Source organism: Triturus cristatus, chromosome 9 (genome assembly GCF_964204655.1).
Source record: "Triturus cristatus chromosome 9, aTriCri1.1, whole genome shotgun sequence".
NCBI lineage: Eukaryota > Metazoa > Chordata > Amphibia > Caudata > Salamandridae > Triturus > Triturus cristatus.
Window position 1 is genome coordinate 1,089,904,602 of NC_140592.1, and position 24,105 is coordinate 1,089,928,706.

At 43.6% G+C, this 24,105-nt stretch overlaps 1 protein-coding gene across 1 annotated transcript in view; it reads left to right on the forward strand.

Moving 5' to 3' along the window:
- The window catches only part of NID2 (nidogen 2), a 264,303-nt gene that overhangs the window by 141,318 nt on the left and 98,880 nt on the right, over positions 1-24,105 (forward strand). The window contains exon 9 of the mRNA XM_085626950.1: positions 18,509-18,658. Within this exon, the coding sequence (XP_085483076.1) occupies positions 18,509-18,658 (150 nt within the window). The remainder of the gene's footprint in view (positions 1-18,508; positions 18,659-24,105) is intronic.

Consider the following 24,105-nt stretch of genomic DNA (forward strand, 5'->3'; position numbering starts at 1 on the left):
CTAGGTGATTCTTTAGTTGGCATTAGAGGCATTGTGTATTGACACTGCCTCTACTGCATAGTGTAGACCTCTAGCATTGCATAAATATGATTCTGTTTTCAATCTGTGTACTACTGTACCCGTGTTTCTCACCCCTAACACCTAGATTGCTGGAAGGGGGTACCATCATTTCGAGTTGGAGTTCAATACAAATAGTGACCATGGCTCACTAGTGGTAAATGACAGGCCTAGCAGAGGGTACTTCCCAGTAGATTCTTATTGTCACAGAAGCCCAAGAATCAGGCAAAATAACTCACCTTGCAAACACCACGGAAAGTACATCTGCCACACAGTAAGAAACAGTAGTACTAAGGCATTACACTTTGGCCTCAGCTTTGCCATCCTGTGTTCATAAAGCCCACAGTCCTTGTCACAGCCTTTTTATGACTGCATGAAGTCTACTGCTACCTCGTTGGGATTAATGGCTAGTCAGAACAACTAGTCAAGACTTCTTGAGTGCGCTAGTAGAGTCCAGCCGGGCCCTTGTTCTCTTAAAGCTAGAGTTGTAATTAAGCCATTATTAATCTTCCTGTTTCTTTGGGGGGGGGATTATCTGGGCCCTTGTGGATTTAGGATTCACAAGTGAGTTTTCTTCCATTCAAAGAGTAGTGTCCATTAAAGTCTTGCCTGGGCTGTCCGTTCAAGACTGTCCCAGAACACCCATCCCTTATTACATCTCTGAGATGATGGGTCCATTTTTCCAACTGCAGCCTGGTATCAGAGTTGGGGTGGTGAAAGCAGCCTCCCACATGGCTCTCTATTAGTGCTTTGAGGAATAGGTAAAGACATATCCCTTCATGACAGTTATGGTTCACATTAACAATACTGTAGAGTATGCACTGGAAACCTGGCAGCGTGGTTGTGGGAGTGGCCCATTAGCCAGGTCCTATTTCTGCTGGCCATGGGCATTGTGTGGGTCCGCAAACAGCAGCAAAGAATGGACCTACATGGTCAAAGCTCCTACAAATGAGAGGTCCACAAAGAAACCATTAATACAATTTTTCATACCTATAGGCACTGTGCCGTCAGTACCTTGCAACCCACTAAAACATAGAAACCACTGGCATCCTGAATAAAGTCCAGGTTCTCTTGAGCCACTGAAATTTCGAACATATATCTTAACAGTTCAATGCTTTCTTTACAATTCAATTTAAGAAAATGTGAAATGGAAATTATGCAGCCTGGTTCCTGAACACATCTTGTGCAACCGGGACCTACATGAGGGGCCGCTCTATTAAATGATCTTTCAGTGGCCTTGTGTGATATTTGATAACAGGTCAAATCAAGGTCGTAAAGCATCCAGTGACGCATTGCAACTGTTTTGGTAACTTTGGAGTGCGTTTTTGTTCTTATAGTTTGATGCAACAAAGTAGTAAATTACTAAACAAACTCTTGCGCCCAAAAACGAATTGTGTAGGATATACAACTCTTGAGTATTAGTCCCTGGACCGTCGTTGCTGGGGGCTCAAACTTTGGAGTTGTACACAAACGGACTTCTTTGGTGTGAGAAAATGTGGTTCCGTTGCAGTACCCCCCCCCCCCCCCCACACACACACACACACACTTTTTGCCTGGCTTTTGATGCAACTTTGACTGTAGAGTACTGGGTCCTGGTGGTCCAGGTTCCCAGTAGCAGTGTTCTTTCCCTAAAAACATGTCCACAATTGGTACTTCTGCCCCCATGTAAGTCCCTAGTGGGTAGTACCCTGGGTACTTGGGCCTGGAGGCTGAAGAGGGTCCCCTGGGACCCGCTCACTAGGACCATGTCACAGCCCCTGCAGCTAGATGGCCCTGTGAGATAAAAAATTACCAAGTCAACTTGGCACACTGGCTGTGTGCATGCCAGCTAGCACTGCCTAAGATATAGGTAAGTCACCCCTCTAGCAGGCCTTAGCAGCCCTAAGGCAGGTTGCCCTATATCCCAGGTGTGGGCATATCTGCATAAGAATATATGCCTCAACAATTTAAGGGCCTATTCCTTAATATTGGAAGTGCCAGGGAATCCCTAGAAAGTGCATGGGCTGAGAACTTGAGAACTTGAGTTCCACAGCACCATGATGGATTCACTGAACCCAGGTATCCTGTCAAGCAGTCATGCCGGAGGGGGGGGTGGGTGTAGGGGGGGGCGGTTGGGGGAAGGGTCATAGTAGGGGGTGGTTGTTTGAAGTTTGAACTTTGTTTGGCTGCTCCAATTTCACGGGGGTACTATCTGTGTGGGGACCCCGCGCCCTGCGAGTCTATACTATGCCTACGGGGGGCCGCCAGGGGGCGGGCCTCTAAGAATTATCCTGCAGGGTGACTGGGGGGAGCAACGATTTACCCATGTACTGTGGACTCATAGCTGGGAAATTTATGCGATGGAAATTGTATTTTGACATGCCCAGGCGGGGGATAGTCGTTGCTTGTATTGTTTTCTGAGTGTTTAAATGCCAATAAAAATATTCAACAACAAAAAAAAAATGATGGATTCACTGAACCCAGGAGTGTTTAGTACCAAACAGCTCCTTGTAATAAATTCCCACTGGTGCCAGTCTGCGAGTTATTAAATCCTACTCAGAGGGCACCTCAGACGTTCCCCCCCCCCCCTGAAAACCTACCAACCCTGGTGGAGGCACTGACTGGCTTTAGGCAGCCTGCCACACACTAACCTGTTTCTGGACATCTGAGTGGAGAGCATCTGCTCTCTGGGACCAGAAAAATGCACATCCTCGGCAGAGGTGTCAAACCTCCTCTCCCAGGATGGGCCAGTGCTCGAAGACGGAAGCTTCAAAGGCCTGTCGCCTTTGTAATGCGACCTCCAGTCTCTGCTGCTAGCAGCAGATGGCAGCCCCTGGTTTACACCACCACTTTGGGTGGGAAAACCAGCAGGAAAACTTAGAAAAATAGGTGTGCCCACCTCTGCCAACCCCACCCCTATGGTGGGGGAGGTGAGGTGAAGCACATCTTTCAGTCCCTGCCTTCTTGAAGATGGGGGCACCCCTCCAATTAGGGTTAGGTGTATGCCCCCTCCCACAGGAGGGTGGCATAATAGAGGGTGTAGTTACCCCAGGTAAGGTGCCCATTGGGTACTACCTGCTACTCCCCTAAAACGCTCCTAAATCTAGTATTTAGGTGGCACCCCCAGACCTATAAACTAGATCTGCTATGACCTATGAAGAAAGAAGATGACCATGCAGAGAAGACGGAAGACGATGACTGCCTTGGCCCCAGCCCTACCGGCCTGTCTCCAGCTTCGACGAAGCAGTGACATGTCTTGCAGCCAGTGACCTCTGAAACCTCTGGGAGGACTACTGCCTTCAACAAAGACTCCAATCTCCTGTCGATAGCGGACCTGTCCAGAAGAAACCAACAACTCAGAATCCAGGCGGATCCACGACTCGTGCCCACTTGGCACCCAACGCCCACGGCCCGAGTGGCCCAACTGCCCAGTGAATTTACCCTAGCGACCAGAACTCAGAATCCAGCACTGGCCGAGCTCTCCTGATTCCCACGACAGTGCTTGCAAAGTGAATCTGAAGGGCCACCTCGACCAGCCCGGTGAGAAGATTTCCTTCATCTAAAGGCACCTCTGTACCGGCAGACCCCAGGCTTTGGTTAGCTCGGCCAGCAGTGCCCTGTGATCCCCTCCCACCCCCCCCCCCCAACACCTCAACTTACCTGTGCTGTCGCTGGTGTTCTGCCGGGACCCTCCGGTTCGATACCTACAGCCTGTTTCCAAAAAGAAGAAACTCCATAGGATTGCAATGGGTGCCCGGAGTTGTGTTTGAATCCTGCACCCGTCTGCCCCTGTGGCGCTGATGGTGGAGTGTTGGAACTTACCTACTCCCTGCCCACTGCTGACCTTTGGTCCCGCAGACTGTAAATGTAACTTGCGTACTTACCAGATTAACTGCAAAACTGTTTTCCCCGTAGGATTACATTGAACTTTTGTGAATATATTCTAAGTGTCCATTTTACAAAGTGCAAAGTATTTTTAATTAAAAGCTTACCCACCTTATTACAAATATCTTGGTCTTAAAATAAAATTCACACAAAGTATAAATTTCTAAAATTGGTCTGGGTCTCCTTCTTGAGTCATGTATCCATTATTGATCACTGTTGTGCAATAAATGTCTTGGCCTAAGACTGCTCGCCCACACTACCACTAATCGAGCACTTTGGGTTTTACATTGAGCCCTGAACACTTTTGGGGAACGCCTGGACTCTGTGCACTGTATTTGCCTGCTAGTGGCAATATCATATACAGAGCCAGCTTCCTACATTCGGTTTAGAATTTTGAAATACGATACCACCCCATTGATAGTGTTTGCAATGGCCAAATTTCTTCTTTCCATGTGGTTCACAAGGTCCAAAACTATGATTTCTGTCACACAATCTTCCTGATTCTAGTATTGTCACCATTGCTACCATAGAACTCTGTGGTGTAGTGAGTACATTTTTGGCCTCGGATATAGTTTTAATAATTGTTTTTGTGGAATAACTTTGTTCCTTCGTTGTGTAATTTCTTTCATGTAACAATTTTAATGCTTCAATGGATTACACTCTATACAATGTCTATTTAATCATGTTTTAATGTATATCATTATTTATGTCTTTTATGGTATTTTACCGAAATAAAAGCTTTGACTGACTGAATAAGCATATATATGCCTTCCAGAAATTAGAATTTGAGTTGCATAGTACCCATTTTTTTTCACCTTCAACTTAGTTTGTCGTCCTGTACGTCTGAGAAACCATTCTGTCCTGTGGGAAAAAAACTGAGACAATTTCACATGCAGATTACCTTTGCGTATTTCCAAGTATTTTTTCCTGTCAAATAGCCTGGAGAGCATGCCTGCTAACAGCATCCTCCCGCCCAGCTTCAGGGGCCGGAAGAGCAGAGCTCGAGCTGCGTTCCCTCTGCCTCTTCCTGGGGGAGTTGCTATCTGATTGGAATGCGCGTGCACCAGCTGTTCCTGCAGCTGACATGGGGCTTCATTGTTCCCAGACTCTGGTACAAAGTGCTGTATCTTTTCAACGCACCAGGACGGGTGGCTGCGGAATGATCCCGCCCCCACCCCTCCATTAACATGAAAGTTTAAAGAATGTGTTTACTTAAGCGAGAGGCAATAAAAGGCGATTTTGCACGCCCCCCTTTGACCCCCACCTCTTACAAGATGCCTTTCATTGAGATTAAGAGCTGTTCTTTGTGTTTTGTGAGACTTTGTGAATGGGAAGTGGCAGGGGCTGGGTTAATGTAAAGCCTGAGTTTGTAACAAAGGTCTTTTCTCTCTGAGGAACTGAGTAAATTTGTTCCAGATCTTGGGTCAGGAAGTCAGGCTGCCCGGGGTGTGCTATAAAGTGTCACGTGGCGTCCGTATTCATCCGCCAACCACAATAATGGGATACGGCGTCAAACCGCTATAAATCGTTGGCTGGGCCTGCCTTGCACTGCAATGTTGTCCATGATGTTTGTCACGCAGATGGGCCCAGTGCTGTGTGTTTGACTCATGGACAATCTGGCTTTTTCCTCAGCTGGAAAGCGTATCTGCAGAATATTTAAATGTGCTTAAAAAAAAGAAAAAAAAAAAAGAATTGTGCCCAACTCACAAAGAGCTAAATCTCGGCACACCGCGCATTGTTCCACAGGCCCACGTCTCTGTTAGTGAAAGTTTCAATTTGTCCCCATGTAAAGATTCATATTGGATGACAGTTTATGTAAGAATAAAGGTCGAATCGACACTAGTTTTCTTTCACTCCAAGTTCTCTCATTGTTTCATGTATTTTTGTTGGCTTCGAGTTTTGTTTAAGTTTTTTTTTTTTGTGTGTGTTGTGAAACTCGCCCTCCTGTTAGTTCCCAGAAAGCTTGTTTAGCCATTAAATCACTTGTGACCTTAAAACAATGTGTTTGCCTCTACAAACATGACATATTTGTGAAACACGTTTGCGCCATTTCATGCACAGTATGAAGTTTTTATGCACAGTACCGTGTTTTCACAGCAACAGCAGAACTTTTGAGCGATTCCATGAAAACTTATAAAACATAAATATGTTAACATTGAAACAACCTGCCTGACCTTGACAGACTTGCATAGGTTTCTTTTGTGTAAACGCAAGCATAAGGCATTAATAATGTAAGAATTAAAAAGAAAAAATGTCTCCATCCAAAGGTGGTGTGCTTATGTTTGCAAAAAAAGAAATTAAGTAGACAAGCATTGGCATAGCCAATAGGTCTCGCTTTTGGGACCTTATAAGTATTTAGCCATGCAGCACGTTATCCTAGGTGCTGCAACATCTACTGTTGCTTCACGTGCCACTGGCAAACGGCCACACACACCCAAGGATGGGCTTCAGTGCTGTTTAATGAAAATATTATAAAGTGTCTTACAAAATTCAAAAAAGTGCATTTCTTTAACACAGAAGCTTTGACAGTAATGGGCACATTATAGCACTACATTGAGAAGTACTTATTTAAAGTGCTTTTTTTGTACAACTGGTAGTCTGAACTTATATATCTGATTTTGTCACACAATCAATCATCCGCTGCATAATCTGTAGATTTAAAAAAAACATTGTAGCTCAAACGTATCAAAAGGTATGAAAAATATGGCGACTCTGGTACCTGCGCACCCGAGCGCCATTCACAAAAGTTGACTGGCCTTCTATAAGTTGCTTATTGCTGATTTGGAGGGGAGAGGAAGCCCTGATGGGATGCAGTTGGCACAATCAAGTCACACAGGAAGAGTATGTGTGTTTAACTTTCTCCTTGGTCGAGAAGTGCCTTAAGTGCAGGGGTACAATGTCTAGCACAAAATCAAAGACAGGGCTGGTGCTCACCTGAGCAGTGTTGTTCCATCAGGCAGACATAGGAGCAGAGAGACTAGTCTGGCATACCTACACATATGTGAGCATGTAAGGCCTCAAAGTCCAGCTCATTAGAGAAACGCAGCGCCAGCACGTGAGGCTTCAACGCGCTTCTCGACGGACATTCAACATCTTGAACACAACAGAAGAGAGTGCACAAAGCTGCATCTTTTAGTGAAAGAGAGCTCCTTATAAAAAGAAGTCCGAGACTGGAGTGGGAGGGTGGGGTGATGGGAAATATTTATTCACCCAAAAGAGAATGAATGCGTGGGCCACTCTCCCAGCAGACATGGTGGAGGCACGCCATGTTAATGAGTTTACACAAGAGCACAAGGGCAGCAGGGGTGAAGCTGGTGACGTGCTTTGGAGTGTAGCCAGAGATGGGCAGAAGGGGCCAGGGCCCCCTGTCTGCTGCCAAAGCCCATGACGTCAGTGCAGATGATCTGTAGCTGTAGTGAGTCACATACAGACACACAAACATACATACATACACATATAGAGGGATGGAGGATTATGCACTCTCTATGTCAAAAATGAGTCTGGAAAAAATGTCAAACGTCTTCTTGTGTTATTCGTGCTTGGTTTTTATTAGAGTTTTTTCCGTAAGAATGTAAAACAGACTATTGAAACATAGCCGACACGTGTTTCGCCCTAGTGGTCCATTGACCGTAGACTTTTTCAAGGCAAAGCTTGGTTATATATGGAAGTAATCTTCGTGTTTCTCAGCGAAAAATGTTGTTCAGTCTCGGGACCGCAGAGACTGAACAACGTCTTTCGCTGAGAAACACGAAGATTACTTCCATATATAACCAAGCTTTGCCTTGAAAAAGCCCACGGTCAATGGACCACTAGGGCGAAACACGTGTCGGCTATCTTTCAATAGTCTGTTTCACATTCTTACGGAAAAAACTCTAATAAAAACCAAGCACGAATAACACAAGAAGACGTTTGACATTTTTTCCAGACTCATTTTTGACATATCGAGAGGGCATAATCCTCCATCCCTCTATATACTTATTTCCACAATGGCTCTTGGGTGTAGCCATTTACAAGGAATGTGTCACTTATAAATTATGGACATCTAAAGTTGTAGTACGAGAAGTCCAGAAATTTCCACCCACAGTTACCCATAACACATACATACACACAAAGACACAGAGGTGTGCACAAACGCACCAAACAAGCACACATGCAGAAACAAACACACACCAGAAAGACAAAGATATACAGACAAACACACACACCTGCATATATACAGACACACTTTTACACACAGACAAGTTCACAAACACACACACCAGAATCTTAAAAGTATACAGACAGGCACACACAAAAACATATACACATACACACATACACTCACAAATACAATTGCATGCACAAAGACGCACACAGAAACATGCACACACATATGCACAATTGTGACAACACACAATCATATACACACACAGGCATAGGGTTAAACTGCCTATATGGTGAAACTACTGTAATGCAAGGAACGCATTCTACAAAAGTGCATGTTCACAATCTCTGCATGCCCATGCCCAGAGTACATAAGTGGTTTCTGGTGCTCACCAGTTGTAGGAAGGTGCATTGCATTATAAATCACAATAGAATACTCCATTCACTGGTCAGTGCCAGCCCCTGAGCAGGGCACGTGCAGCCTGTTTGGGTGGGCAGTGAAGGGGCAGCAACAGTCACTCTTATTTACAGGAGAAAAAAAAAGCAATGTGAATAGAGCACGTTAAGGAGAAATCAAAAACCAGGCAACCAACAGTCATGAAAAGAGACAATGGGAGAGCGACAGAGACAGGGAGGGAGACAAATGGACATGAAAGGGAGACGATAGACAGGAAGAGCCAAAGAACGCAGAGAAAGAGGCAGACACATGAAAGGGGAGAAGAGGAGAGAGAAGGATAGTGGGAGGCAGATCGGGGACTGTAAGAGCATAGAGACAAGGTAGGGAGACAGGCAATGAAATGGGAAAACAAGAAGTCAATCTGAGTTATCGAAAGGCAGACAGAGTAGTAGAACGAAGATGTAGTACCCCTTACACACTGACAATCCCTCATTATGATCGTGATCACTCTAAAAGCGAAAGTGATCGCGATCGCGATGACGCACGCTAGGGATGCACGCGCAGCAGTGGGGGGAGGGGTATGGTGCTGAAGGCTGCCGCAGGAAAGACAGATGGCTGGGTGAGAAGGAAGGGGGGAATGCGGGGAGCAACTGTGCACGTGCACGCCATCGTGCACTGTAGCTTGTCGCCAGCACAAAAATGTGGGTACCACTTTCTAAACCCACCTATTAAATGTCTCGCCAGACAAGCGCATGCGCTGGGTCAGGCGACACCTAAAAAAGGACTCCTCACTATAATAAAAACAAGTAATAAAAGCAGAAAATGGTTTACAACATTAGCAATGAAGTGGCCTACGTTTTAGAAGGATGTGTACAAAGGCAAAATGCTTTCACTCACTGTGAAAAGATCCAATAGGTGAAGTGCATCGACCCTTTGCCCCCTGCTGGACAGTGTGGTGGGCAAAATCACAATGTGAATGAACAGACCACTGGCTGGAGAGAGCTGGCCAAATGCCCTTGCATCTACATATATACGATTGCATTAAGAATTTTTGGGTAAACGTGAGGTTGGGGAGAAGGCTAAACCCGTTTGTAGGCCAGACCTAAAATTTGCATGGTGTTGCATATAAACCCACAACGAAGTTGACCGCACCAAAGCCTTGTGTGTGCTTCAATGCACAGACATTCTGCTACCTCATGCTGCCCATCAAAGTGCAGAAAGAGGTCTCTCTGGTATTAGGGGTGTGATTGCCATGTGTTTGTGAAATTCCCTGACAAAAATTCACGTGGCTCAAAGGGCTCTGCTTGGGCTAGTATTTTCCTTGCACTTTGAGGAAATTATCCGTTTGGCTACTGTGTCCATTTGGGATCCATTCAAAGCTAAATAACATTTCAGATCTGGGACGTTACAGAAAGTCAATTTTCTGCAGATTAGACTTATTTTGTTCTCTAAAGCATTGTTTGGGTATCTTTTTGTTTCTGAAGTACCAGTCCTGATATATATCCAGTTCTACTGAAGTCCCTATTACAACTTCAAGGCCAATTCCACTTCAGCACTTAAGGTCAAACCACTGTTTGCCCTGAAACTGGAACCAAGTCGGATTGTATTTGCCAGTTTGCTAATTGCCCATGAGATACTTGCCCATATGCAAATTACTTAGCACAACATATTTGCCCCCAAGTTTTCGGCAGGTAAACCCTGTGTGGAGCTTGCTGGCAAATGAAAATTCCAATTTGTGTTTTCTGGGACGTGTTTATGGGTGCAAAATTCTGATTTCCACTGATTGTAATTTCATTTTATTTGCTGACACACTTCTCACTTGGTTTTTACCTGCCCAAACTTGTGGCCAAATAGTGTACATAATTTGCCCATGATCAAATAGCGCTAGTGCAATTAAGGCATGGGCAAATAATGCCAGACTTGGAACCTCATTTCCGGTTCAAGTGACCGTTCTACCCAAAATGAAAATGGCCGGTAATCAGAGCATTGGTGGTCAAACCTGTAAATTGATTGAAATAATGGTCACAGATATTTTCATAGCACTTATTGCCATGTTAGTGGTCTTTGAGGGCTTTCAAAATCTGGGATCCATTTATGGGTCCGGGGTTCTCACTTCCTGAAGTCAAAGATCTGTTGAAATTCCATATGGTTAATTTAATTTTTTTTGATACTATTAATCGGCGTGCCATAACAGATGATGTTAAGGGCCGTCTCAAGCAGACCAATGTCCTCCTACTAGAGTTTCCCTGTATTTTTTATCGCTCTTTTTCATCCTTCCCTGCTCATGTCTGAATGGATTTGCTCTTAGTGGTGAGATGGAAGATCTGATCTGTGTCTGGTTCCAGTCGTTCCTGCGCCTCTGCCTTAAAAGACTGCTTCTTCTTTCAGCCTGCCCTTTACATTCAGATTGCTGGCCAGTCAGTTCAGTTTGAACCAAATCTAGTACATCAGAGAGTTCTTTTATCTGCCTTTCCCTCAAGAAGTTAAAGGTCAACAGAGGAAAGCGGGACACTTGGAATAGCATGGTTAACCTTGCAGTAAAATCTATGGTACTGGGTAAAGAAAAAAGATTCTACTCTGTTTTGGACAGATAATAAAAGGTAGTTGGAAGCTTCTGTGCCTGACAAATGGAATTAAAATACACCTGGGCCCTTGATGACCTCATTCCATCAGATACTATTCAGACTGAGATTTCTAGTAAAAGAGTGGAAGTGGTTGCACTTGCCCCATGAATGCCCTTAGCCATATGGATGACTAATCTGTGGGAGCATGTTCTGGGGTAGTTTCTGAGGATTGTCTGTTTCATAAGCCTACCTTTTAGGACTTTTTCTGAGCCCAAAAAAAGAAGCCTGTCCGCTATCCTTCTGTGAAAAAGCTGCTTGGGAAGTATAGATCCAAACGAGAAACTCCATTTTGACACATATTACTCTGTGTGCTGAACATACTTTGTTGAAGTTCTGGGATATCTTGTTTCATACGATGCCAAATGAAGCCAGGTCTTTCCTGCATGTGTAATGCAAGCCTCAAACTGTCGCCACTAAGTCCAGCAGCCACTTTCTGTCAGGTTTTTTGTACTCCTCAGGGTCTGGATGATGCAAAATTGGGTCCACCCCTTGACCTTCCCGAACTCCAACAAAAAATGTTAGAGTATCAGAATGATCAAGTGAGGGAAATGATAGGGAGGGAACAGCAGGGATTAGAACCTAGAAGAAAGAACAGCATAGAGCAACAATACATACGTATATATGACTACTCTCGTGTGATAAAACTCACACTAATTATAGGGTAGCAAGAAAAACTACAAGAAATCTAGTGAAAGAGACAGCTGCTGTAGAAGGGCACAACACAGTTGTGGACGAAAGCCCTCACTCACCCGAGGATGACATGCTTCATCATTGGGTTTCTCCAACACACAAGGACCGCAAGGTACCTTGTGTGGGCTACAGCTTAACCCAAGAGGGAAGGAGCAGGAGTGCAAAGCACGTGTTGGAACTACCAACTCGAAAAGGTAAGGAGGGGCAGAGTGCTGGAAAAAGTGAAAATAGTGTCTTAAAAACCACCTACTTAGGGGTCACAACTTGATTCCTCCTGCCTAAGGGGTAGTGGTTAAAATGCAAGTGAATGAAGGGTTATGGATGTATACCCTCAAGTGATCAACATGTTTCTGCCATGGTGACGTAAAGGTTCAAGGCATTCATCAGGATCAAAAGAAGTCACTGCTACTTATAGTGTAAAAATAAAGTGATACTTAGGCCTCTAATCCTTAACCGTCATGCACTTATGTTGGTCAATATGATCAGTCAGGTGGCTCTGTAAAGTAATAACAAACAACCTGATATAACAACAACTTTACTGTGATCCACTAGAACAGCTATGCTCAAATAGAAGTGCTTACCTAAGTGTAGGATACATGTTTCAACTCAACCTACTACCGGGTATCTTGACGTGTCGGTTGATCTAGTAGAAGGTTAAAAACCATTATGAAAACATGCCTACATAAAGACATAGTGCAGACACCACTATTGAAGATTACTAACCTAACTTAAAATGGGAATGTGCCTATTAAGTTCATATAATATCCTATTTAATTGTGAATGATGTGCAATTCTTAATGGGATTATGCTTATTCTGTTCATATAATGTCATATTTTATTATGAGCGATGAATAATTCTAACTGTAAAGGCTTTACACCCATATACAAATAGCCAGAGAGTAATCTAACCACAGTGGCTATAACCACTATGCTAAACGCCACATAGTAGTTATCAAATTGCACAGGGGTCTTTTACAAGTTATCACCACCAGTCACTAAATTTAAAAAAAATATATTATAGAACCAAAATTGGCCACTGGAGACTAAGTTGAAATGGCCACAACGTCCCTCCACTACATTGGTGGACATATCTCACTTGATATATAAGACTATTCGAAAATTCACTGGGAACATTCCGAAAGTGGCCCAAATCAAATTACTTAATACGAATTGAGGAACAAACTCCCTGGTTTCAAGAGCAAACTCACCTACTGAAAAACGTACTGTCTCCTCTTCGATACTCGGGAGGGAGCCGCAGGGTGTTCAAAGTGAGCTGGTAAATACGGAAGTGCATACGGAGCGTGCATGACGTCACAAGTACGTAACGCGTCTGCGTTCACCCGCGTTGTCATGTAAACGACATGCCGCTCTCGCCAAACCACCATTGCTATGGAAACAACAAGTTGCTCTCGACCAGCACCTGGCTCAAATATTACCGTGCTGCCATTCCCGATGTCCGTAATCTTTAAAATAAACATGTCTCGCGCAAAAATAGAACGGGTAACCCAGTATACAACACTAATGAAACCTGGGTTTAACAGCATCATCCCATGCCACAACAAATGTGTAAATCAATGTTCATTGGGCCCCACAATGAAATCGGATTACTATCACTTACAGGTGAGATCACCAGGCATAACATAGAGAAAGGCTTACAAAACACTAATCGCGCTACTCAAAAACCACGTTATGGCATACTGGTACACGCTACAGTCTGTACATATATTAATTAGTTGGAAGTGCATAGCTACTCTTAGCTTTAACTTCTGTTGAAAATGAATGCTTATCAATTATTTCTAATGACAAATGGAAAAGTGTTATTCTGTTCTCCTAAGAGTGGTAGCATCATATCAATGGAGCCTCGTTCCACCATGGCAAGGTGTAATGGACGTCATGTGAAAACTAACTGTAGACTCTCAGCATTTAAGTAGGACAGTAATAACTAGTGGTGTAATGATATAGTAGATATTAAATGATCCCACAAGCAAAAACTTATTATGACTGACTATGTAGAAGCAGGGTGTAACTATAGTGATGTATCTCAAGGCAAACCTACAGCACACCAGGGTATATCGTCAATAAGTCCTGTGTGATGACTCCCCAACCTGAACACCCATCTTTGTTCTCTCCGGAACAACACGGTCTCCAGGGGTCCCATATCCCTATGGTAATGGGGTTTGTCCAATACTACCCAACTAAGGTCACTCTCTGTGTGTCCTTTATCTAGAAAGTGTCTAGTGAGTTTAGTATTGGATTTCTTGCGTTTGATTGAACTCTTATGTTCAATCATCCTGGTTTTTACTTTACGGGTTGTCATCCCTACATACAATAACTTACAGGGGCATTATATACGATATATCAATGCTTCTGCGTTGCAATTGGTATGGTTCTGTAATATCCAGGAAGTTTTTAAACCCAGATCAAGTTCAAAAGTACGTTTGGTAAGATGGCAAACCACACACTGGCCACATGGGAAATGGCCTTGAACGGGAGTGCCAGTATCGATAGTACGTGTTAGGTGTGTTACTTGTTGTAATCTCGGCCGAGAATGAATAAGTATGTTACCCAGATTCCTACATCGTTTAAAGGCAAAAAGGGGTCTTTCATTAGTTATGTGGCCTTTGTTCAGGATATGCCAATTGGAGTTAATGGCTTTCTTGATTGTAGTGCTAAGATGGCTGAAAGTGCTGACACATACCAAACGGTTCGAGGGAGGTTTCTCATAGGTCTCCAACAGGGCTTCTCAATTGTTATTTAAAGCTCTCTTCTTTGCCGTTTGTATCAATCATGACGGGTATTGTTGGGTGTGAAGATGGGTGCTCAACATGGTAGCATGTTTGTGATACTGCGAAGTTCTGTACAATTTCTCCTCATCTGTAAGAATTGTCCTATGGGGAGATTATCCCGCAGGGCCCGAGGATGAAAGCTGGTATAGTTCAATAATGCATTGCATGCCATAGGTTTTTTATATAGTTCTGAAAATATCATGCCCTCTTTGGGATATAATCTCAAATCCAAGAACGATAAGGTCTCATTACTTGCCTCACGGGTGAATTTCAAATGTGCATTGAGAGTATTAAGCCATCCAGAAAATTCCAGTAGAGAATCGTGGTCACCTTCCCAGATGATTAAGATGTCAATATAACGCTTCCACAGCAACAATTTACTGTGGAAGGGATTGTCATCCGGATAGATGTATGTGTCTTCAAACCAATGCATGAAGAGATTTGCCATGCTGGGAGCACAGGTGCTGCCCATGGAAGTGCCCATCACTTGCTAGTATAGTTGGTCTTCATAGTAAAAGAAGTTCTCTTTCATAACTAGACTGGCGCACTTCATAACAAACGATGTAGGTGTCTGATCACTCCGGGGATTCTCTTCTAACAGGTGGGATATAGTCCGAAGAGTTTCATCTTGGGGAATATTTGTATAAAGTGCTTCTACATCAAAAGAAGCCATGAGGTGTATATAGCTGGATCAAAATGAATGGTGGTCAAATGGGACAGAACATGTTTGGTGTCCTGCAGATAAGATGGCACTTTGGCCACCAAAGGACGAAGAAACCAATCCACAAATTGTGATAGTGGTTCAAGTAAAGAACCAATCCCTGCCACTATAGGGCGACCAGGAGGGGGGCCTCTGATTTTTATGAATTTTGGGCAAGGTGTAAAATGCCGAAATCTTCGGATGAGTGGGAGTCAAAAAATCGGCTTCATTATGAGGGATCCATCCTGCTTCTCGTGCTTCTTTGACTAGAATACCTAGGGTGTTCCGCAGTCGCTTGGTGGGGTCTCGCATAATAGGCAGGTAGTATTTAGTATTGTGTAGTTGTCGTAAACATTCAGTACGATAACCAGAAGTGTCCATCACTACTTTCGCCCCACCCTTGTCTGCTTGTTTTATTACAATTATAATTTTACCGCCTGTCCAGGTGCCAGAGGGCTCTGGACAAAGGGGGTCAGCTTACTCTTCTGTGAGAGAAGCCAGATTTGCATACCAATGGCGGTGGACTTTTTGAAGATCCCCAGCCTTGGAATGCTAATCTGCAGGTCATCCTCTGGAAAGTGGTTTAAACAGCCTCTGCCTGAGCAGGCTTTATTTCTGGCCTCATGAGAGCAAAGGCCCTCACCCTTGGGAGTCAGAAATTTGTCTCTGGTGGAAGGCTGGCCAAAAACCAGTCTGTCGGCACACCAGTAGCTGGTATGTTTTAAGGGGACACCTTTAAGGTGCTCTCTGTGTGTATGTATTAATAAATCAACCACTGGCATCAGTGTGGGTTTATTAATGAGATGTTTGATACCAAACATCCCTATTTTTAGTGAAGCCATCATGTAGCCAGGGAACTCATTAGTTCGAACCTGGGCAGCACATGCGCTGCTCTGCGAGGCATGCTGTATTTGAGTATGGCCTTGAAGCTCTGCCCACTCTCAGCTCATATTTTGTATTGCCTTGTAAATGCTGGCTTCCGATTCCTTAATAGGCTTGTTAGTCCCTCCTTAGTACTGCCTTGTTTTCATGTGTAACCTCCCATGAGGCCTGGTCCTTTTACTTCTGTTACACAGTAGGTCTTATTTTCTTTAATGAGTTTCTCCTACTGCAGGCACGACATGCTTTCCTGCAACATTCAGCGTGCCATGCGCGCTTTCACTTTCCATGCAGCCCGGGACAATGGCGGCCACTTCTTTGAAGTGAAATAGGTCTTGTATTTACAAGAGTTTAAGCTATTGACATTGTAAATGACAATGCCTTTTATTTATGTGTTTATTATAAAAAAGGTAAATAAAAGGCATTGCCATTTACAATGCCAATAGCTTAAACTCTTGCAAATGCCAGACCTATTGCAATGCAAATGCTTGTTTTTACTGGTGTCCAGCACATTTGCTTAAAATAGCTTCCCTGTTGGCTTGTACAGGAAGCAATCGAGCTGACCAGCACAGGGACTAATCTGCTCATGCAGATATGTCCACACATGTAGTATAGTGCACCCCGCCTTTGGATTGTAATGCCTGCTGCAGGGGTGACTTACCTATACTGCAAGCAGTGTTTGTGTGCATGGCACACAGGAATGTGTGCCATGTGTTATTTTCACTTTTGTCTGCACCAAGACACACAGCCTGCAGTGGCAAGTTGTATGTGTATGGTGAGGAGTCTTTTAGGGTGCCACAATTCATGCTGCAGTCCTTAAGGACCCTCTTTAGCCTCCTTGCCCTAGGTACCAGGAGTACTACTAACTTGGGACTTATAGAGAGATATAAAGGAATTGCCAATTGGGGAACAATTGCACAGTTTTAGGGAAAGAAATCTGGCACTGGGGACCTGGTTAGCAGGAACCCAGTGTACTTCCAGTCGAAATTACAGAAAATACCAGGCAAAAAGTGGGAGTTCGGTTTGGCCAGAGTGGCCGCCCGGTTCCCGCTTGCAGCCTCTTTCTTACAGGTACTTTTACCATTGACTACAGCGTGTAGCGTCTGAGGCTACCACCGCTGAAAGCACCCCTCCACCCACACACTCCAGGGCAGATAAAACTAAACTCTTGTTTACTTTTAGGACCCTAGCCCCCTACTCACTTTACGTCCAGAAGATTAGTCCTCTTAGTAGTTTGCAAGTGACCCTATGCAGTGAATGTATCTCCGGTAGGATAAAATTACCACATTCAAGGCTCATGCCTCAAATCTGGCAGCTGCCATGTTCTATTGTTTCTACTGTAAAATGTGATCATGTCTAATGTACTTACCCGATTACCAAGTTCTTGTTGTCTAACATCCTGTAAAAATATTATTTTTCTAAATTGGTCTTGAGTTTCTCCTGGAGTGTAGGTCTCATTAATTGACTGTGTGTGTACAACAAATGCTTCACACAACCCACTGGTACGCCTAAACTCTTGGCGCACACACTACCAGAAATAGATTACTTGAGATTATTAATTTTGGCTTCCTACACTCATGATTAATAAAGTCCTGGAGACCTGGCTCTACACTTCCTAACTTGCCTCTTGACTTGTCACAGTTCTTTCTGCAGTGCCAGGACACTGTTTATTTAACTGCACACTTAATAAACTGATCAATTAAATAAATCAAAATGTACGCGAAATTGGTATATTTTACACAAACCTTTAAACTGCCTGTAAAACCTATAGTTCTTGTGCCATATTCATAATGAAATTGTGCTGTAGACAGTATTCGGGCACAGGTCTAATTAGTGCGGCAAGTAGAGAGGCAAAGAGGACCAGAGATGTAAGGGACCTACTGCACCCCTGTCATGTTAGTTTAATACCAAACCCGGGGTAAAGAGACTTATTTCCTTGTGTATTTTATGACCAAATGCTCCAATTCTACAACATGAACTGTGCTATTTGACCCCCACTATTTTTCCCATTTTATTGTGGGCATTAACTATATAAACTTCCCTCAAAGTCAAGCACACGTTCAGTTTAATGATCAAAATGCAATCAAAGGTCACATGCAAAGTAGTCCCCTTGGGAGGATATCTAAACTGCCTCTTACTGCCTAGGTACACATAGCAAGAGTAACTGCTAAAGCAGAAATGAAGCACTTTGCCAAGGCAGATATTAGATGTTTTGAAGGCAGACCTAACACCATGACTTCTGAATTGTCTGTCAATTTCTTCAGACTGGAACAATCCCAGTACTTATCCAGGATAAGGCTGCAGCCAAGAATTTCACCACTGTTCCACTGTGCATAGCAATTAATACTATACCATGTTATCTTTATAGATTCTGGAAACACCGACCCAACTCAAGTGAATCCCTGCTACGATGGAACCCATGCATGTGACACTACAGCAAGATGTCAGCCAGGAACAGGGCTGGACTACACATGTGAATGTGCAACTGGATTTCAGGGAGATGGGCGTGATTGTACTGGTAATTCACTGTGCTTGATATTTAGTAGTTTTCCTTTCACTTTTATGAACCACATTCAGTTTTATTGTTGTAGATGTATACTGTTGAATGAGGACTATATTTTAATCTTCAATGTGTTAAGACAATTTGATTATTTTCTTCACTTAGTCCTACCACATTATCATCCTATACGATTTCATATTGAGATTTAGGAACATAAATTGAGTGTGGAAAGATAGTTTTATCTCAAATATTCCACAGCCGTATCAGCATTTTGGTAGACCAATGTGTTCTTCCAAACTATCCATTATAGTTTGAAAATGCACCTTATGTGCTTGAACAAAATCACGCTGTCTGGCTTAATCGGTTTACCTTAAGTTCTGTTGTATTATTGAAATACTTTGAAAATATTCAATTAAGGTTTCTCTTTTCACAAGCCTCAGAGGCACATATCTAACTGGCATGGCTTCTAAAGAAAATCCAGTAAATATTTCACAGCTGTCAAGTGGCCCTATTTCCAGAAACACCTGAAGAAAGGCTCTGACAGAGTGTCACTTTTTGTAGGCTAAAACAGACCTAAACATCCCAGCATGAAAATAAAACCGGGGTTGGCATATTTTTGATTTGATGGCACTTGATACTTTAGGTTCATCCTAGAATTTCAGAGTACTTCCTTCACTTCTGATTAAGACTATAATTCACACAGGCAGTCACTTGGCCGTACCCACATCAGTCCACACAGAAGAGGTCAAACAATCTATCATCTGTATTTACTTTTTAAATCTAATGCTAACTTAAAAGTTTATTCTCAAGCTGAGATCTTATCTCCTGTGTTATGCCTGGAAATGGTGCATTTTAGTATATATTACTGTTCCACGGTTATCAAAAAAGTCTTGAGTCATGAACCAAAATAAGCAGTGATTATGATTTCTTTCTAAGTGGGAGAAGTTCTAAAACTATTATTTCAGTCCCATCGTGAAAACATCAGATATTTAATGACAATTTGAAGCATATAAACCTTCTATGTGTTGCGGTAGATATTCGTATGCCAAACTAAAGAGAAGGTTGTTGTAGTAAATTAAAATAATCATATTGATAATTGAAAGAAAGTTCCCCCGTCATGCGGAAGTGCCTGCTTTTTAAAATGACCACATTTGGCAGCATGAGTCTCTTCTGGATTCAAATGCTGTGCATTATTTTGCTGCAAGGAAATCGGATTTTTGCAGCTTTACCCCCACTTTATGCCCCTATTTTGACTATGAGGTACTGATTTAATGACTCTAAAATGCCCTGAGCCTTGCTAAACAAGACCAATTGCATTTGCATTGACCCTTAAAATGTTGTATGTTTAATTGGCTTGTCCCCAATTGGCATAGAATAACTTGCTTGCAAGTCCCTTATGTGTGGTACCCAGGGCTTGTAAGTTAAAGTGTCCCCCAGGGGCTGCAACACTTGTTGTTCCACCCTGAGTGTAACAATGTAAAGCATGCCTCGCAGTCTGCCACTGCAGACTGGAAGGGCAGTTTTTAACTCGACTTTGGCATTTAAGGAAATGGCAAAGCCTAAACTTTCCTTTTTATTAATGTATGTAAGACACCCCTATGGCAGGCCTAATGAGCCCTAAGGCAGGGTGTTTAATGTAAAAGGTGGAACATGTACATTTACATATTCCAACAATAAAAACCCTAAATTGCTGTTTTTACTGTGGATTAGGCTAGTAGTCCCATTGACAAGTACAGAGCTACAGGCTGGCACCCCAGACCTGCTAATGTATGAATTGGAGTACTAAGGTTGGTACTGTTTGGTATCAAAATAATCTGTGCATTAAATCATATTTAATGGTTATAACGAATGTAATGTCATTGCTGGGCAAAGTGCAACTTTAGAACCTGCCATTTAGGTTGCCCAAAGTTTCCAATGCCCATTTACTGATGTACACAGGGCTTGTCCTGCAGACTGCTTTCTGCCCTCCTGGGGAGATGTGCTAATGACTCCCAGGAAAGGACCCAATAGGGGCCTGCATGGGAGAGAGGTGTTGCCTCCCTCCAACAGGAAGCCACATGGGTATTAGCCCAAAAGCAGCTGCTCTATTGCTTAGGCAGACAGGCTAGCAACGGAAACGTTGGGAGTTGACAGAGTGGTGTATCCCTGGATACCCAGAAGCCACACTTCCCAGGAAGTGGTCATCAGGAGGGAGACAACCTGATAGTCCATTGGCTTCCAACAGCATCCTACCCTGAGGGCATTTTCTGAAGATAAACAGGGCACCCCTGGCACCCAGAACTCCGTTCTCAACTGACTTTAAAGATGGACCGAAGAGCTGTCCTTTTGCACCAAGTGACCAGAAAAGAGAGGCTGCACTGACCAGGACTGAACTTGCCGCACCTGGTGACTAACGAAGAGAGGGACTGTGCCTGCCATGTCCTGCTCAAGGAGAAGCCATCTCCAGAGGCCAGTCAAGACAAGAGAACTCCAAGAGCCAGCTGTCTGGCCTCCTGTTCGCAGCACAGGGACACAACAGCTGAAGAAGACTACAGAGGCAAGTTGTTAGCCAAAGTCTTAAAGTTGCTACCACGGCCGCCATGCAGCACCAAGGCCCGATGCACAGAGTTGCACCTGAGTTCGCTGAGCCCATGACTAATGTCAGAGAGTTACTGGGACCCTCAAAAGGGAAGTTATCAACTCAGGAAGGATTGGCCTGTGACAACGGGTGACTGGTAGTCCAGTGGCAACTGGACTTCAGCCAGAATGGAGAGGACTTTGTGGGAAGTCAGTCCTGCATCCCTGCAGAAAGAACCTATCGAGCGTGCTGCGTCCACAGCATCCTTAGTCATTTTCAGCAACCTTCATCCCTTTCATCAGGACCACTCCATAGGAATCCATTGTACCTCCGTTAAAATGCCTAGAACTGTTGAAGGACTGCTTCTTCTGTGAAGGTAACTGTTCTTGAAGGCCTTGCTGGTCCCGACTAACTCCCTGTCAGAGTTGGTCACCCCATGTACTTCTAACTGATCGCATTGACACTTACCTATGTTTTCTCTGATAAAGTTTGTGTCCAATTTGTTGACTTTGCCAAGGCTTGTTCGCTGTTGAGTAAAATTGCTTTGATTGATTTTTTTTTTTTTTGCTTGTAAAATAAGCATCTCTAGAACCCTCTGGTAGATCTTTTTTTCTTCCAGTTTCTAAATTGGCATAAAAATACAGTTTTTTTTAAATAAATTGGTTTGAGATTTCTTGAGTGTCGTGTGGACTTCTTATTTTGGTGCTGTTTAAATATTTTACACTTGTTCCTCTGTGTAAGCCCTGCTGCTCTCTGCCATGACTACAGAGGGTTCAGCTGAGGATTTTACAGACAAAATCTCCTGGACTTAAAGGGGTTGGTAAGTGTTTTATACGGTGAGGTTGCCCAACCACACCATATATATACCGCATTTCCTCACATTCTCCATCTAGTGGTTGGGTCCAGAATTTCTCTTCTAGTCTGTCTTTTGTTTTTTTTTGTTTTTTGGGATAGTCATTGAGGGCTATTTGGTGTTAGCTGTACCCCTTTTCTATTGTGATGTCCGACATATGCCCAGAAAGCCCCAAAGCTCCAAAGTTGGGTCAGAAGGAGGATGGAGGAGCTCCCAGTGTTGCAAAATCGCATCAAGTTACCAGCAAAATTTGAGAAATATTTCAGATTTTAAGCCTCCCCCAAAAAGTGAAGAAAGTCAGACAAAAATATTGAATGACTGGTTTCCATTGAAGAATTACATGTATCCAGTTGCTCAAAGCCTTTTTGGAAGATGAAGAATGCTCTTCTTACAATTTGACTGCAGTAACACCACAGCTGTGCACAGAAAGATAGCCATGAAGTTTATAACGTGTTCTTTCCAGTAGACAAATGCACCGAAGGCTACGAGACCTGCGCCGAATTTCAGGCCAAAACTTTAAAGATACAGAAGCATGGGTGGGTGCATTAAGCCATGATTCAGTCTTCGCAGAAGCAAGCTCCACTCAGACTTCAGATTATCCAACTATGATGAGGAGAGCACCAAGAAGACCAAACTCTCAGAAGGAGAAGGCTCTGACACCGAAGGTGGCCATTGTCATTGGGAGACTGAATGTTGTATGTAAGGCATAACGAAGCTAAAGAAAGATGTTGGCATCGAAAGACTAAATGTTGCGAGTAAGGCGTCAAGAGGACGAACACAACAAGCGCCCACATGTAATAGCGCATATGCACGCCAGGGCATAGCCATTACAAATGGACTCCTAATTCCCCTGAGGAACCCCTGACTCTGAAACATTCGATGCAAGGGTGGCCCAGACACCGAGAGTCCCACTGGTCCATGGCCAAGGACACTTGGAGGAAAACTGTCAGGCACCACTTTGACGCGTTTAAGAAGTCAAAGGAAGAGGAGGTGAAGGAAAAGGAAATTCTTGATGCCGAGCAACGTTGGTTCAATTGTGAAATGGTGGTCACTTTACTAAAGAGAAGGATTTTGAGGAGTTCTTGAAAGCATACCGTATCCTTTCAAGATAAGAAGAACTCAGATGTTGAAGAAGAACCGAGAGCTTAATGCCCTGCCCATGCTGGAAACATGCAAGGAAGAATGACAAAACCGAGAAACTGCTGTGCTAACAGCGGAGTGGTTGTGCTGAAGAGAAAGAGATGCATGTAGGATGGAGTGAGAGTGTGTTGACGAGAAAAGAGATTTGGTTTGAGATATGCATATGGAGAATTTCAGAAAGATGTTAGAGAGAAAAATATTAAATTTAAAAAAAACTTTATTTACCAGTTTTAGAAGGAAACCAATATATTGTTCCAGCTCCAGTTCCATGACAATAGCAAAATAACTATATGTGTTACATAGGTCATATAATGCATGACATTCAGTACCACAGAAAGAGTTATAGGCTGTTCGAACATAGTTACATTTGCACTTTATGCTAACTCGCTCACCATACCTTCAGTACCTGCCCCTACGATTCAAGCATGACACGATGCAGAAAACAATCTAATATTAAAGTGCATAAGCCTGTGACTATTGTGTAGGCGGATCCGGATCAACGAACACCCGCAGGTACCAGACCAGCATTGAGCCGTGCATCGGGTTGAGAGTGTGCTGTCGCCGTTTACTGCTTGAGGGTGCCCCAAATGTCACGTGGGCGGGATGTACTGGGCAGTGTGGAGGATACAAATCGTAATTTAGGTTGCAATATGCCAAACTGTTAATCCAGTCTTTGCTCTTCGGTGCCCTCTTTCTCCCCCATTTCAACGCTAGTTCCCTTTTCGCTAGGAGTAGCCCCACAGCAGTACATTTCTGGACTACCTTTTGGATATTGTTCACATATCCCAAGAGGGCCACTTCCGGTGTGGGGCCATCATTTTCCCAAGTAAGTGGTATAGGTCAGTCCAGCATGCGCTGATTTTGCATCAGATCCAAGCAAGGTGTGCAAAATCGGCCTGTGGGGATTTGCATTTT